At 43.0% G+C, this 16,019-nt stretch overlaps 1 protein-coding gene across 5 annotated transcripts in view; it reads right to left on the bottom strand.

Annotated features, from left to right (window-relative positions):
* The window catches only part of Mphosph9 (M-phase phosphoprotein 9), a 68,434-nt gene that overhangs the window by 40,952 nt on the left and 11,463 nt on the right, over positions 1-16,019 (bottom strand). For 4 of the 5 annotated variants that reach the window (XR_003378015.1, XM_005344387.2, XM_026784826.1 and 1 more), the window contains exons 4-8: positions 14,220-14,309; positions 13,071-13,597; positions 10,122-10,248; positions 5,932-6,025; positions 3,706-3,809 (exon numbers count right to left, since the gene is read on the bottom strand). Coding sequence is in view for 4 of the 5 variants with exons in the window: in XM_005344387.2 (XP_005344444.1) it covers positions 3,706-3,809; positions 5,932-6,025; positions 10,122-10,248; positions 13,071-13,597; positions 14,220-14,309 (942 nt within the window). In the remaining variant the exon portion in view is untranslated. The remainder of the gene's footprint in view (positions 1-3,705; positions 3,810-5,931; positions 6,026-10,121; positions 10,249-13,070; positions 13,598-14,219; positions 14,310-16,019) is intronic. The other variant, XM_026784820.1, reaches the window with a different exon arrangement.

The following is a 16,019-nucleotide window of genomic DNA, read 5'->3' as shown; positions in this document are numbered from 1 at the left end:
AAACTGCTTTGCTTTCGCTTTGTTTTCTAGGACAGAACAGTGACAGTCACTTCATCTCATTACTGGCACGAAACTTAAAGATACGAAACAAAATAATTTAAACGGTATTATTAACAATGAAAAAATCTGCTATCAAGATCAGCACCTTAAAAAAAATCTGTGGAAGATTTTAAATAAATCTAGACCTTTGAATTAATAATATCAGCTTTGAAGACCTTTCTGGTGATACCTCCTTCAGAATGAAAACTTGCTTATCTCCTAACAATAGGGACTAAGAGAACATTGGGACCTGGTTAGCAGTCCACAAATACAATCCTCGGTGGTCCTTGACATGGTCTGGAGCCTCACTGTCCCTCAAAGACTCATGTACTGACAGAGACATCAGAAAACACTGGATCCTTGAAGCGGTGGAGCCTAGTAGAAGGAAGTTAGGTCACCAGGGACATGTCCTTCAAAGATACTCTGGTCCTTTCCTCTCTTTTTCTTTACCTCAAGGCCGTTTTTCTCTGCTCTGTCTGTCCATGATCTTTGGCCTCACCACAGACCCAAAAGCAATTTGAAATAACAATGAACTGAAACTTAGATGCCATGAATAAGTCTCTTGTCTTTTTGATACATTCTCTCACAACAATGGAAAACTGACTAATATTCTGTGTCCCCACTCAAAGGAACCAGTGTTTGAGAGCTGGAGACATGGCTCAGCAGTGAAGAGCACTGGCCAGTCTTACAGAACCCTGTTTTGTGTAGACTTTTTCTTTTCTTTTTTTTTTCTAATGTGTATTGCTGTTTTGCTTGCATATATGACTGGCTACCACTGGCATCTTTGGTGGTCCTGAGAAGGCCAAAATTCAACATCAGATCCCCTGGAATTGGAGTTACACAGTTATAAGCTGACACGTAGATGCTGGGAATTGTACCCAGGTCCTGTAGTACCAATAATAAAAGCCCAGAGACAGAAAATGGAATTCAACCCAAAAACCAGAAAAGACAGGCAAGCCACTAGAAGTCTTACCTCTACCAAGGCTGGGTGACAGCAAACTAAGCCATTTTGGGTTGAACCACAATTTTTGTCATTGGGCTTTTATTATTTGTTCTATAGGGTCTTCTGGAAGAGCAGCCAGTACTCTGAGCCATCTCTCCAGCCCAAAATACTGTATTTTAAAAAACACCAAGTTTTTCTCAGCAAACATATAATCCCAGAACAGAACAGGGACAGTGGGAACAGGAAGATCAGGATTCAAGGTCATACTGAATGCCAGGTCAGAGTAGACTACATAAGACAAGAAAACAAGAACAGAGGCTGGCAAGATAGTTGAGCAGGTAAAAGCACTTGTTCTTGCAGACAACCTGACTTCAGTTCCCAGAACCACAAGGTGGTTCACAATCTCCCTTAACTCAAGTCCCAAGGAATCAAATACCTTTTTCTGGCTTCCACAGGCTCCTAGAACCACACAGTACAAATACAAATATAGGCACACTCACACACTCTCACACACACACAGGTATTTAAAAGAACTTTAAAATTTGTATTACATTCATGTATGATTTTATGTGTACACGTGGCATTTGCCATGGTAGCTTTAAGAGTTGAATTCAGGCTGTCAGGCTTGGTGGCAGGTACCTTTACTAGCTGAGCTATCTTCCCAACCACCATATATTTCAAACTTAGACCCTACTAAATCCCACAAAGGTGCCATGGATTTTCTTGTTGGTGGTGTGGACAAGGTCCCTCTGTTGCCTAGGCTGGTCTTAAACTCTTGGACCTATGTGATCTTCCCACTGTAGCCTCCCAAGCAGCTAGCTAGTACTATAAGCATACACTAATATACACAATTTACCAGAAATCAATACTTGTGTGTTCATGTTTGTGGGTTCATGTATGTGTGTAAATCAGAGGCAAACTCTGGTGTCATTCCTTAAGCATCTTCTTTCTCCCTTTTGCTTGAGACAAGGTCTCTCACTGTGCTACCGTTCTGCCAAGCAGGCTGGGCTAGCAGTCACCGAGCATCCAGCAATCCACCTGTCTCTACCTTATTGCCACACGAGGCTTTTCTAACTTGTTTTTTATTTTATCTCTCACTTTCATGTGTGTGTTACTTCTTTCTTATTGTATTTCCCTGTTTCAATTTGGGGGGGGGGTCTTTGTTTTGTGGTGTTGGGGATCAATTCAAGGGCACTGCACATTAAGAGCTCCATGTCTGATCCATACCCCCAGTGCCACTGCTGATACACCTCTCATTTCCCCAGTGCACTCTCCTCCTCACTTGATCAGAGCATGTAAGAGAAAGACGGCCTGGGAGGACAGCATACACCTAGGATCCCAGACCCGGGGACAGCAAGGCAAAAAGATCAAGAGTTCAAAGTCACTTTCAGCTACACAATGAGTTGAAGATCAGGTGGGACACTACCTGAAACCTTGTCTTAAAAAAAAAGTAAAAGACACAAAATATTTATATTTCTTAAAGAAAATACTGTAAGTTAAAGGCTTCATAATTATGTTACAAATGCATCAAGTGGGAGTTTTGAAAGGAAAGAAATCAGTCAGGCCTAGGAAAAAGGGAAAGGGAAGAAATTAATTGCCACTAACCTACTACACACAGAGAAAAAAAGAAGAGAAAGAAAAGAAACAGTAGGCAAGAAACATTTAATTTCAAAAACATCAGCTCAGCATTTTTACTTGTTAGTTTTTAATATCTGTGTGTCTATGTCTGTCCGTATTGAGCGTCTGTGTGTTAACACAAAATTACCTATCTATATGAAGACCACAGGCCAACCTCTTCCTCCATTCACCTTTATTTTTGAGACAGACTCTCTCACTGGCCTGGAACTTCCCAACTAGTACAAACTGACTGACCATCTAGCCCCAGAAACTGCCTGGCTCCAGCTCCAGCTGCCGGGAACAGTGTAAGAAGCATGTGTCAACACTCAAGGCTTTTCATAGATACATCATGGGGATTAAAGTCGGGGCTATAAGACAAACTCCATGCTGACTTGAGTTCTTCCCCCGCCTTTATTTTTGATTGTTGTTTGTTCTGCTTTCTTGAACTAGGGTCTCACTATGTTCCCCAAGCTGCCTCCAACTCACAGTGATTCACCTGCCTCAGCATACTTACTGCTAAGATTAAGGAAATGAGCCAGGCGGTGATGGTGCACGTCTTTAATCCCAGCACTTAGGAGGCAGACACAGGTGGATCTCTGGGAGTTCAAAGCCAGCCTGGTCTACAGAGTAAGTTCCAGGACAAGGCTCCAAAAGCTACAGAGAAAGCCTGTCTTAAGAAAGAAAAAAGGAAAGATTAAGAAAATGTACTATCGCCGGGCGGTGGTGGCTCACGCCTTTAATCCCAGCACTTGGGAGGCAGAGGCAGGCGGATCTCTGTGAGTTCGAGACCAGCCTGGTCTACAAGAGCTAGTTCCAGGACAGGCTCCAAAACCACAGAGAAACCCTGTCTCGAAAAACAAAAAAAAAAAAAAAAAAAAAAAAAAAAAAAAAATGTACTATCACCCCTAGCTTAATTCCACTTTAAAGTAACCTTTTTGAGATTATGCAGGAAATGAGGTGAGATATAGTTGCAAAGTTGATCTGACTCTCAAGCCTATGCTTTCCCCAGCATTTTGGAAACTGAAACAATGCAAAAAAAAAAATCTATGATGACAAAGTTATCTACAATCATAAAACAAAAGCACACACGCAGTACTCTGCATCACCTGGCTCAGTGATCTGTCTAGGGAGGACGGTGCAAACGTCTTCTCCAAAGTGTCAGGCAAAGAGTGATACATGTCCTTCTCCTCCAGCTTCCAGTAAGTCAGCCCTGATGTGCACACAGAGAACACAGACAGTTCAATCACGGGTCAGTGAGAGAGGGCTCAGATTAAAGATTCTTGCTTCCAAATCTGATGACCTGAGTTCTGGCCCCCAAGATTCACATAATAGGAGAGAACTTCACACACACAATGGTATGTCCTTGTCGCCTAGCCCAAATAAATAAATAAATTAGTAAAAATTTGCTTCAAAATATAAACAACCAAAATGATTTAGTAATAGCTAAAAATGTAATTTAAAGAGAATGTTATTTACAAATACAGGCTTCCATATAATCAATGTAAAGAGTTCAAATTCCCCATTAAATCTGTGTATAATGGCATATATCTGTAATCCTAGCACTTAGAAGGCAGAGGCAGGAGGGTCACCCTAAGTCTGAAGATAGCCTGATCTACATAGTGAGTTCTAGGCTAGCCAGGGCTACATAGTGAGACTCTGTCTCAAAAAAATATAGATAGGGGGCTGAAGAGATGGCTCAGCAGTTAAAAGCATTGCCTGCCTGCTCTTCCAAAGGTCCTGAGTTCAATTCCCAGCAACCACATGGTGACCCACAACCATCTGTAATGAGGTCTGGTGCCTTCTTCTGGCTAACTGTATACAATAAATAAATAAATAAATATTTTAAAAAATATATAGATAGCTCCTAACAAACAACACCCTAGATTGACCTCTGGCCTAAACAAGCATGCACACACATGTGCTTGTGTACCCCACATGCAAGAGCATGCTTGTATGCAAATACACACACACATACATACACAGAGGAGTAGGGCTAAGGATGTAGATCAGCTGGGAGAGTGCTTGCCTAACATCCATGAAGCCCTGAGTTCTGCATTCAAGTAGCATAAAACATGCTGACACAATGCCATAATCCCAACACTAGGAGTTCAAGTTCTCATCAGTTAAACAGCAACTGGGCCAATCTGGGATACATGGGATCTTTTCAAAAAGAAAAGAGGTTCACAGAAAAGGTGGGGTTCTGGGGGCAGGAACTATTTTCAAAGGATGGTAAAGGATGGTTCACTGAGAAAGTAACTACTAGGAGAGTTTCCTCCCATCAGTAGGAAATATTAGAGTGGAGGAGGTAGTCAGGCAAAGTCTTCAAATGAACCTCCAGCAAAAGTGGACGAAGTCTTATCACAGAGGAAAGGCAATCAGCTCCATTCTGCTGAGCCTTGTGGGGTTCCATAAGGATGCTAGCTGTTATTCTGAGGAAATGGGACTGCTGGCAGTCAACAGACTAAAGGGTAAGGGTAGAATGGAGGCAGGGAGGCAGGTCAGAAGGTGGCGGAAAGGGAGTGCCTCAGCTGTGGGAGCAGTGGGAACAGGAAGAGGCGGCTGGATTCCAGTTTCTGTTCAAGCAAAGTTAATTCAAACTGGTAGGTGGATGTGCCATGTGGGTAACGGTGCTAACGGGGAGTCAGCACATAAAGCCAGAAGACAGAAGAGCTGGCCACGGCTAGCAGAGGGTCTGAACTCGCTGAATCCTGTGGACAACAGAAAACGTCTGCGATGGTTTCTGCAGCTGTCTCAAGCCTCTGTGGGTGCACTGCTTCACCCCATTGCTGTAGAATTTAACACAAACTAAGGCAAACGGGAAAGTTGTGGAAACGGAGAGAAACACACAGTGCTTTTGGTGAAGTCAGATACTGCACACACTTCTCATACCACAGTGGAAAATGAAAGCAAGCTGTGGGTAAAATAGACTCTCTGTAAGTTCAGGGGGCTAGAGGAATAGCTTGGTAGGTAAGAGCACTTGTGGCTCTTCCAGAGGACCCAGGTCCAATTCCCAGCACCCACATGGTAGCTCACATCTGTAATTCCAGCTCCAGAGAATCTAACATCCTCTTCTGGCCTCGCATGGCACCAGGCATGGACATGGTATACATGTCACACATGTCAGCAAAACACTCATATACATAAATCAAAATAAAGGTTAGGATTTTTTTCTTTTAAATTTAAGTTCCAGACCATGTGCTGGAACACCTTTAATCCCAGCACATAGGATTAAGTTAGAGGCCAGACTAATCATATATTTGAGTTTCAGGACAGCTAGGTCTACATAGTGAGACCTGTCTTGAAAAATATAAAAAATAGTTTAAGTTCCATACCTGTTCCTGAATCAGACAAGCAAGAACTTGGACTTTCAGTTGGTTTACTGAGGTAAAAGGCACAAGGATGTGTGGCGGCGGCGGCAAGGTTGGGCTGCAAGAGAGGAAAGAGGACAATTGGTGGGCAGTTAAATGCATTTGGCACACACTGTTGACCCAGGGATACTCCAGGACTTAAACAGGGGCCTCAGCAGGCCACGAAGAGCAGAGTGTTGATTCTCTGCAGCTGCAAGAATGCAGTATGAAAAATGAACAGTGCAGCTTCTCCTTCCCTGCACCATCTGTCAAAGCTTTTTTTTTTTTTGAACACTATGGAACTAGAGGGTCGTTAGAAGGAACTCTGAGAGAAGGTGTAATCTATAAGTTCAGAACTAAACTGTATTTATAGTCTGCTATCAATTTCTGACAGTAATTTGAGAAATCTAGAATTAGTCATTTAGTAAAAAATTAGTCGGGCATGTTGGCACATACCTTTAATCCCTGCACTTGGGAGGAAGAAGCAGGAGGATCTCTGTGAGTTTGAAGCTAACCTGATCTACAGAGCAAGTTCCAGGACATCCAGGGCTATAAAGAGAAACCCTGCCTCGTAGGGATGGGGGTGGGGGTTTAACCTACTAATCTATTTATATCATCACAACTTCAATAAATCAAATGACTCAAAATCACAAATCAATATGAACCTCAAATAACAAATTAATATTGAGTTGTTTGTGAACAACAACATTAAACCCAGGACCCCGGGCACACTAGGCAAAATGCTCTACCTCTAAGTTACAATTCAGCACTTCCTTCTGTTTCTGTGAGACAGGGTCTTGCTATAAAGCCCAGGATGATCTGAAACTCATCACCTTCATATCCCCAGTAACAGACTCGTGTGTGTGTGTGTGTGTGTGTGTGTGTGTGTGTGTGTGTGTGTGTGTTGGTGACAGAGATCAAACCCAGGTCACTAGCCACACTAGAAAAGCACTTTACCATAAACTACATTCCCTAGCTCTTGGTTTGGGGTTTTAATTTTTTATCATCATCAGTATTATTATGTATTTGGGTATTATGCCTGCCTGTATGCCCATGGACCATTTGTGTGCTTGGTGCCCATGGATATCAGAAGATAGTATCAGGTAATCTGAGTCTAATGTTACAGATAGTTATGAGCTACCATATGGGTGTTGGGAACTGAACCCAGATCCTCTGAAAAAACAGCCCATGCTCTTAACCATTAAGCAATCTCTCCAGGCCCAAACCGTTGTTTTTTTGAGACAGAGACTTGCCCAGGCTGGTCTAGAGTTCACTATGCAGTCCAGGCTGACTGTGGATTCATGGTCATCCTGCCTTCTATACTCTAAGTGCTAAGATTACAGGTGTATGGCACCAGGCTCTCAGCCTGTTACTTCTCAGCAAAGAATAAAAGTGCTTACTACCCCTTCTGATTAAAAACAAAAAAACATGGCATTGAAGAGGTGACCCAGCAGCTAAGGGTTAAGAGCAAGTACTTCTCTTGCAAAGGACCCTGATTCAGTTCACAGTCCTCACATCAGATGGCTTACAACCACCTACAACTTCCAGCCTCCATAGGTGCCTGCAGGTGTTCACACACACACACACACACACACACACACACACACACACACACACACAAATCACAGTAGCTCTAATACTGTCTGTCACACACGAATCTATTTTCTGGGGATGGGCAAGCACAGTGGAATGCTGGCTGCACACAAAGAGCCTCTGCTAAGTTTCATGCTTACCACTACAAAGAAATGAAAAGCTGTCTCAAACAGAGATGCTTAGCAAGGACATTTTCTTCTTTCTTCCTTTTCTTTATTTTTTTAATTCATTTATTTTTGGTTTTTTGAATGTATCGAGGTTTCTCTGTGTATCCCTGGCAGTCTTGGAACTAGTAATTCAGATATCTGCTAGCCTCGGCCTCCTGAGTGCTGGGATTAAAGGCAACACCTTCACCAATATCTTACTAGGTGCTCCTCCTCCTTCATCCTCCACAAGTCAAAGGACCCGGGCAATACTTTATTAGAAGGAACAAGTTAATCACAAGTCTGCTGTACAAGGTACCATTCCACCTCTTTTTATCAAGATACCAATTGTTTCTTAGAACTCCTGACTGTTCCAGTCTGGAAAAGTGATTATCAGGGACTAAGTCAAGCACTCCCAAGTAAAATATTTAGAACTCACACTGCTTCTGAGGTTCAGTCCTCAGGCCAGGAGCAAACACATACCGTGCACTAAAATACTGCTATACACAATGGTGCTGGCTGCAAGCCTCTGAGCAAATAAATCCCTCCCCTCCCACACCACCCTTAAAAGGCCATCCACTCAAGAAAGGGCCCACTTGAAATAAAGTAACAGCATGATTCAACAAAGGCCTTCTAAATATAAGCCCTCTTAGTCAAAGATGCTGGCCTGAGCCCAGCTCAAGGACCTACTCAGGAGCATAGTCTAAGGGCCCATCGGAGAAACCCAAGTCCTTCAGTTCATGAAATGGAAACAAAGGACCAAAGAAACAGAGCAATTTAGCCCTGGAAAATGCTTGTGCCACACAATGCACCAAGTCAAGATGGACTTCAAAGTAGCTTTTTCCCAGAATAAACCAGCACTGTGCAAGAGGAAAACCCCATCAGAGGAGAATTCTGATCAGCAGTTCCCACTGTGAAATGAAACTGAAAACACTGGGCACAGAAAACAGTTCAAGTAAAGACTGTCCAACTTCTGTGAATCCAGAATTCTCCAACAAAGAAATGCATCGGGCATGCCATCCCCATGTCACCAGCCAGTACTACTTCAAAATCACCCTCTGTGGAGTGCACTCTGGAAAGGTCCTTTAGCGCTCTGAGTGGGGCTCTCATTGTGAGCTACTGTGTCATCAATAGTGGGATGTCATTTCTTTTTTTTTTTTTTTTTGGTTTTTCGAGACAGCGTTTCTCTGTGGCTTTGGAGCCTGTCCTGGAACTAGCTCTGTAGACCAAGCTGGTCTCGAACTCACAGAGATCCGCCTGCCTCTGCCTCCCGAGTGCTGGGATTAAAGGCGTGTGCCACCATCGCCCGACGGGATATCATTTCTTTGGAATGAATGGTAGTCTGAAACTATTTGGAGATTAGGGTAGAAAATTGCTATTTTTTGTAGTAGTTTGGCATAAAGTGAGAACATTCTTTTACCTAACAGTTTTTTCTGTTTTATAAAACTTAACACTGAAATGCCATCTCACTCTCCACACCTCCAGGCCAGCCTGGTCTACATAGAGAGTTCCAGCTAGACAAGACTACACAGTGAGATCTAGACTCAAAAAATAAAATTTAAAAAAGACTGGGGGACAAGGACAGTGAGATGGCTCAGAGGTTGCAAGTGCTTGTTGCTGCCTGACAGCCTGCACTCAATCTCCAGTGCTCTGACGTCCACATTTGAGCTCAGTGTGTACACCCACACCCAAAGTAAGTAAAGAGTAAACAGATAGGGGGCTGGAGAGATGGCTCAGAGGTTAAGAGCATTGCCTGTTCTTCCAAAAGTCCTGAGTTCAATTCCCAGCAACCACATGGTGGCTCACAACCATCTGTAATGAGATCTGGTGCCCTCTTCTGGCCTTCAGGCATTCATGCAGAAAGTATATTGTATACATAATAAATAAATATTTTTTTTTAAAAAAAAGAGTAAACAGATAATGAAAAAAGAAAAAAAAAACGAAGACTTGGGAACACTTATGACATGTTTCCTAGGATAACAGCAAGCCTATGCTCAGGACAACCAGGACATAGTTCGTATGGCACTGAGCCTCTCAGCTTGTCAAGGACCTGATTTGGGAACGTCCATGTAGGGCACTAAGTGGTACTACCTATCCCATTACAATTTAGGCCATAATGGCAACAACATACACTGGAACTTTGTGTCTATGACCCTTTACTAAGCACAGTCGCTGGGTCAGAGTGTAAACACTTCATCTCGCAGAGCATGGTGGTGTACTACCACAGTCCTGCTACTCAGGAGGCTGGGAGGCAAGAGCAAGAGACGGCCTGGGTTAGAAAGAGAGAGAGAGAGAGAGAGAGAGAGAGAGAGAGAGAGAGAGAGAGAGAGAGGAAGGACAGACAGACAGACAGACAGACAAAAAAAAAGATTTGTAAATAAACAAAGGAGTAAAAACACAGCAACCCCAGTGTGACCATCGGAGCCACTTATCACCTACTGTTTCAACTGGAGGCTTCTGGTTTAACTCGCTCCCTGGCTTAGGTCTTGAGTAGCCATCTTCTGTATGTGCTTGCTTTTGCTGGTTCTGCTTCAGCTTTTGTGCCCATGATGTTATAGACTTACTACTTAAAAGGAGAAAAACAAAATTAGCTTAAAAGCCATTAGTCAGCATTAGTGCTTCAGTGGGTAGTGTTTTGCTTTTCTACTAGTAGTAAAAAGGGGCAGGTGTAATGGTGCACACCTTGATTCCAGCACTCAAGATTCCAGATCTCTGTAAGTGTGAGACCAGACTAGCCTATATAGCATGTTCTGGGAGAGTTAGGGTTATATAGAGTCCCTATCTCAAAGAAACAAAAAAAAAAAAATGATGTTTTACTGATTCTCCTAAAACTCTTTCTTGTAGTAATATTTTGTTTGTGTTTTAACAAATAAAGCTCGTCTGAAGACCACAGCGCAGAGCTAAACCACCAGAGGACAGGGAGTAGTGGGACACGCTTTTAATACCTGCATTAGGGAAACAGAGGCAGACAGATCTCTGTTAGTTCAAGGCCACCCTGGGCTACAGAAGATTGAATTTGTCTAAAAGAGAAACAGAGCTCACACAAAGATGATCCCAGGACTTGGGATCACACACTTTTAATCTCAACACCAGAGAGGTGGAGACAGGAGCAATATAACTGAGCAGAATGAGGAATGTAAGGGGGAGGAGGCAGGAGCTTAGTGCAGACTGAGGTTTTGATAGAGATAGTTGCAGTCTGAATATGAAGTCTGAGGAGACAATCTGAGGATAGGATGGCTCCTTTGGTCTGAGCAATGAGAGAGGTAAAAGAACTCTCCAGTGGCTAGCTGCTTTGCTTCTCTGATCTTTAGCATTGACCCCCTGTATCTGACTCTGGGTTTTTATTATTAAGACCAACTAGAATTCATGCTACACTTTCTTATTTTAAAGATTTATTTTCTGAGGAGATGGCTCAGAGGTTAAGAGAAACGGGTTCAATTTCCAGCACATGGCAGCTCAAACTGTCTGTAATGCCAGCTCCAGGTGATCTGACGCCCTCACAGAGACATGCCTGCAAGCAAAACACCAATGCACATAAATAAAAAAGTAAAAAGTATCTTTTTTTTTTTCTTTGATACAGGGTTTCTCTTTGTAGCCCTGACTATTCTGGAACTTGCTCTGTAGACCAGGATGGCCTCAAACTCAAGAGATCTGCCTGCCTCTGTCTCCCAAGTGCTGGGATTAAAGGAGTGTACCAGTACTGCCCCCAAAAAGTAAAAAGACTTTTATGGATATGAATGTTTTGCCTATGTTTATTTGTGACTGCTACAGACCTGCAGAGGTCTGGTGCCTGAAGAGGCTAAAAGAGGACATTAGTATACTACCCTTGGAGTTCCAGATCACTGTGAGCCACTGTGTGTGTGTTGGAAGCTCAGGTTCTCTGGAACAGCAGGAAGCACACTTAAACCACTCAACGATCCCTGCACAACTGCAAATTTTTCCGAAATTTTTATTCATTCATTAGTTGATGTATTTATTTATCCGTGTATTTGCATGGTGTATGTGTGCCACAGTGGGCACATAAAGGCCAGAGAACAAGTTTGTGGAATCAATTACCTCTTTCCACCATGGGTTAAGGGGGTAGAGTTCAGGTCATTAAACTTGCATGGCAAGCACCTTTATCCAGGGCCATCCCACTGGTCTTGCCTGATTCTCCTAATTCTTTTTCTTTCCCTTCCTTTTCTTTCTTTTTTTTTTCTATTCTTTCTTTCTTGAGACAGAGTCCCTCCATTATATAGCCCTTGTCGTGGAACATGCTATATAAACGAGGCTGGTCTTGAACTCAGATCTACCTGCCTCTGCTAGGGTTAAAGACATGCACCACCATACCCAGCTTCTAAAACACATTTCAGATGTGTAAAACTGAAAACTTATAGAAAACCACAAAATTTCATAAGATTTATTGTTGTTTTTGACTTTGAAGTATTTTTGTTTTAATTTTTTTCTTTTCAGGACAGTCCTGGATATAGACCAGGCTGGCCTCCAACTCAGAGATCCACCTGCCTCTGCCTCCCAAGTACTGGGATTAAAGGCATATGCCACCACAGCCAGTCTAAATTTAAGAGTCTTTTTTAGCCAGGCTGGGGTGATGCATGCCTTTAATCCTAGCACTCAGGAGGCAGAGGCAGGCGAATCACTGTGAGTTCGAGATCAGCCTGGTCTACAGAGTGAGTTCCAGGACAGGCTCCAAAGCTACACAGAGAAATCCTGTCAAAAGAAAGAAAAAAAAAAAGAAAGGAAGAAAGGAAAAGTCTTTCATTTTTTTTATTTATTTATTTATTTATTTATTTATTTTTTGGTTTTTTGAGACAGGGTATCTCTGTGGTTTTGGAGCCTGTCCTGGTCTCGAACTCACAGAGATCCACCTGCCTCTGCCTCCCGAGTGCTGGGATTAAAGGCGTGCGCCACCACTGCCCAGCGAAAAAGTCTTTTTTAAAAGTTGATTTTGTTTATGGGTGTGCTAACATTATGCTATGTAAATGCACCACACTACACATGTAAAGTATCGTAGGGGGCCGAGAGAGAGTATTAGATCGACTGGAACTGCCATTACAATCGTTAGCCACCATTTTTGTGCTGGGAACAGAACTCGGGTCCTGTAAAAGAGCCTCCAGAGCTCTTAACTGCCAAGCACTCTCCAGCCCCACATTTAACAGTCTTAAGCACTGAACATGGGAAAGTCGGGGTCACTATACACTGGATCTGCTTATTTCAGTTCTCCACATGCAGCTTCAATGTAAGAGTCAGATTTTAATGGTAAAGCTGATTTGTGTCCAAACATATTTCATTCTACTGTGGAACAAATAAAAAAAGTATTATTTACTATATTCTAAATGTCATTAATAAACAAGCAAAAGCCGCTTTAAATTATTGAGAAATTCTACTTACCTATTTGCTTTTCCACTGTATACTTCTGAAATCTTGTTTTCACTAAGAAAATTATGTTCAAATTCACCAGGAAAAGTGGAAACATCTTCCTTTAGAGGCGCACAAAGCTCTTCAGGGGTCTGTGCAAGAAAGTTCATGGCTGCTGTGCCACCTACGGGGGCATGTGCCTGTACCGCAGGGGCTGTGTGCTGCCCCTTGGAAGCCTCCTCAGGCTCCATGGGCTCTGGGGGCTCCTTAGCCTTGTGCGTGTTCATCTCCAGGATACAGAAGGTGCCGTAGCCACTGCTCACTGAGCTGCTGTCCACATTGCAGTCTGGGTGGGATGTGGACAATTCTGGCTGTGTCTCGGGTTCCTTAGACTCTGGGTAACTGGTAACAGACTCATTTCTTTCGCTGTTTTCAGAAAAGCAGCCCATTTGGTTTTCTGAGGGCACCTGTTGTTCACTGACAGAGCCGCTGCTCCAGGAAGGCCAGGAAGCAGTGCTGAGCTGCAGTTTCACCAATTTCCTAATCTCCTCCTGGATGTGCTGAGAGCAAAAAGAGTAGAGAAGTACTTTCAACAATTTTGTTGTTGTTGTTGTTGTTTTGTTTTTCAAGACAGGGTTTCTCTGTAGTTTTGGAGCACGTCCTGGAACTATTTCTTGTAACCAGGCTGGCCTTGAACTCAGAAGTCTGCCTGCCTCTGCCTCCCAAGTGCTAGAATTAAAAGGCGTGCACCGCCACCACCTGGCTTACATTAAACATTTTTTTTTGTTTGTTTGTTTGTTGCTTTTTTCGAGACAGGGTTTCTCTGTGGTTTTGGAGCCTGTCCTGGCACTAGCTCTTGTAGACCAGGCTGGTCTCGAACTCTCAGAGATCCGCCTGCCTCTGCCTCCTAAGTGCTGGGATTAAAGGCGTGCGCCACCACTGCCCGGCCATTAAACATTTTTTCCATGTTAAGAAAAGTCCATGCTAAATGGGAGGCAGTGGCGGGGAGGAGGCAGAAATCCTTAATAAATAAATAAATTTAAAAAAGAAAAAAAAAAAAGAAAGAAAAGTCCATGCTATTACTCTAAATGTGGTGTCATATCTTCAAAAACAAAATTAATGCATGAACTGTTTTGTCTGCAATCTCACAAATGCAAAGCATCAATGTCTGAGGTAACTCACCTGGATCTGCCTGTGAAACTGCTCCTGCTGGGCAACAATCTGCTCCTGGCACTGTCGCTCAACCACACTGAACAGCTGCAACCACCTGGCCTAGGAAATTATAAAGAATGTGCACTGAACATAATTTCAACCTAAGACGCCACAAGAAAAATGCTCCACTCGGGAGGCAGAAGCAGGCGGATCTCTGTGAGTTCAAGACCAGCCTGGTCTACAGAGCTAGTTCCAGGACAGGCTCCAAAGCCACAGCGAAACCCTGTCTCGAAAAAAAAAAAAAAAAAAAAGAAAAATGCTCTAGTGAGAAACATCCCCTTTTTTAGACAAGGTCTCACTCTGTAGCCCAAGCTGGCCTGAAACTCACTATGCAGCCCAGTTTGGGCTCAAACTCACAGCAATCCCCCTACCTTAGCTTCCTAAATTATAGGATTATAGGCACCAAGCCTGGAAAAAAAAATGTTTTATTTTTTATTTTATTTTTAATTTTTCTTTTTTTTTAATATTTATTTATTTATTATGTATACAATATTCTGTCTGTATATATGCCTACAGGCCAGAAGAGGGCACCAGACCTTATTACAGATGGTTGTGAGCCACCATGTGGTTGCTGGGAATTGAACTCAGGACCTTTGGAAGAGCAGGCAATACTCTTAACCACTGAGCCATCTTTCCAGCCCCCTTATTTTTGGTTTTTCGAGACAGGATTTCTCTGTAGCTTTGGTGCCTGTTCTGGAACTAGCTCTGTAGCCCAGGCTGGCCTAGAACTCACAGAATTCTGCCTTCCTCTGCCTCCTGAGTACTGGGATTAAAAGCAAGTGCCACCACTGTCCATCAACTTTTGTTTTTTAATTATTTTAATGTAAAATTTATAGGCAAGTTTAAATAATGCAAAATACATATTCAGTGTAATACTACAAAGGCAAAGGTAAGTATCTTTTTTAATGTAATCTACAATCTGGAAAAATCTGTCAAAATCTTGTTTTTAATAATCTATGCCTTACTAAAAATAAATCTATGCCTTATTTTTCAAATGTAATCTTTTTTAATATTTACTTTTATTTTATGTGACTTGGTGTTTTGCCTATATGTATGTCTATGTAAGGGTGCTGAATCCCCTAGAACTGGACTTACAGACAGTTGTGAGCTACCATGTGGGTGCTGAGAATTAAACCTAGGTCCTCTGGAAGAACAGCCAAGTGCTTGTAACTAATGAGCTATCTCTCCAGCCCCTCAAATGAAATCTTAAATTTTCTTCTGTTGTTGCCCAGTACAGAGGAGCCCAGAAGAAGGCATCAGATCCCCTGGAACTGGAGTTACAGGTGACAAGCAGTCATGTGGGTGCTGTGAATGGAACACTGGTCCTCTGGAAAACAGCCTGTGTTCTTAGCCACTGAGCCATCTCTCCAGGTCTGTTACTATATTCTTTTAAGAACTTCTTATGGCAGGCAGTTCTTTCCTGTCACCACGTGGTACCCACGGCATGAACCCAGGTCATCAGGCATGGAGGCAAGCATCCTACCTACTGAGCCATCTCACCAGCCCCGTTATTTCTGATTAATAGAGTACTAGACAGTACCAGGTGATGGAGGAAGGTCATTGGTTGATTAAATAAAGAAGCTGCTTGCCCTGATAGGTTAGAACGTAGGTGGGAGGAGTGAACGGAGCAGAATGCTGGGCGGAAGAAGAAGTGAGGTCAGACTCGACAGCTCTCCTCTTGGGGGCAGACGCCTCAGAGAGACACGATGCTCCATTCTTGCGGGCAGAGGCCAGAGCTCTGCTCTCTGAGGCACACGCGATGAAGCTCCG

Source organism: Microtus ochrogaster, chromosome 2 (genome assembly GCF_000317375.1).
Source record: "Microtus ochrogaster isolate Prairie Vole_2 chromosome 2, MicOch1.0, whole genome shotgun sequence".
NCBI classification, from domain to species: Eukaryota; Metazoa; Chordata; class Mammalia; order Rodentia; family Cricetidae; genus Microtus; species Microtus ochrogaster.
This window is presented reverse-complemented; position numbering and strand designations above follow the sequence as displayed.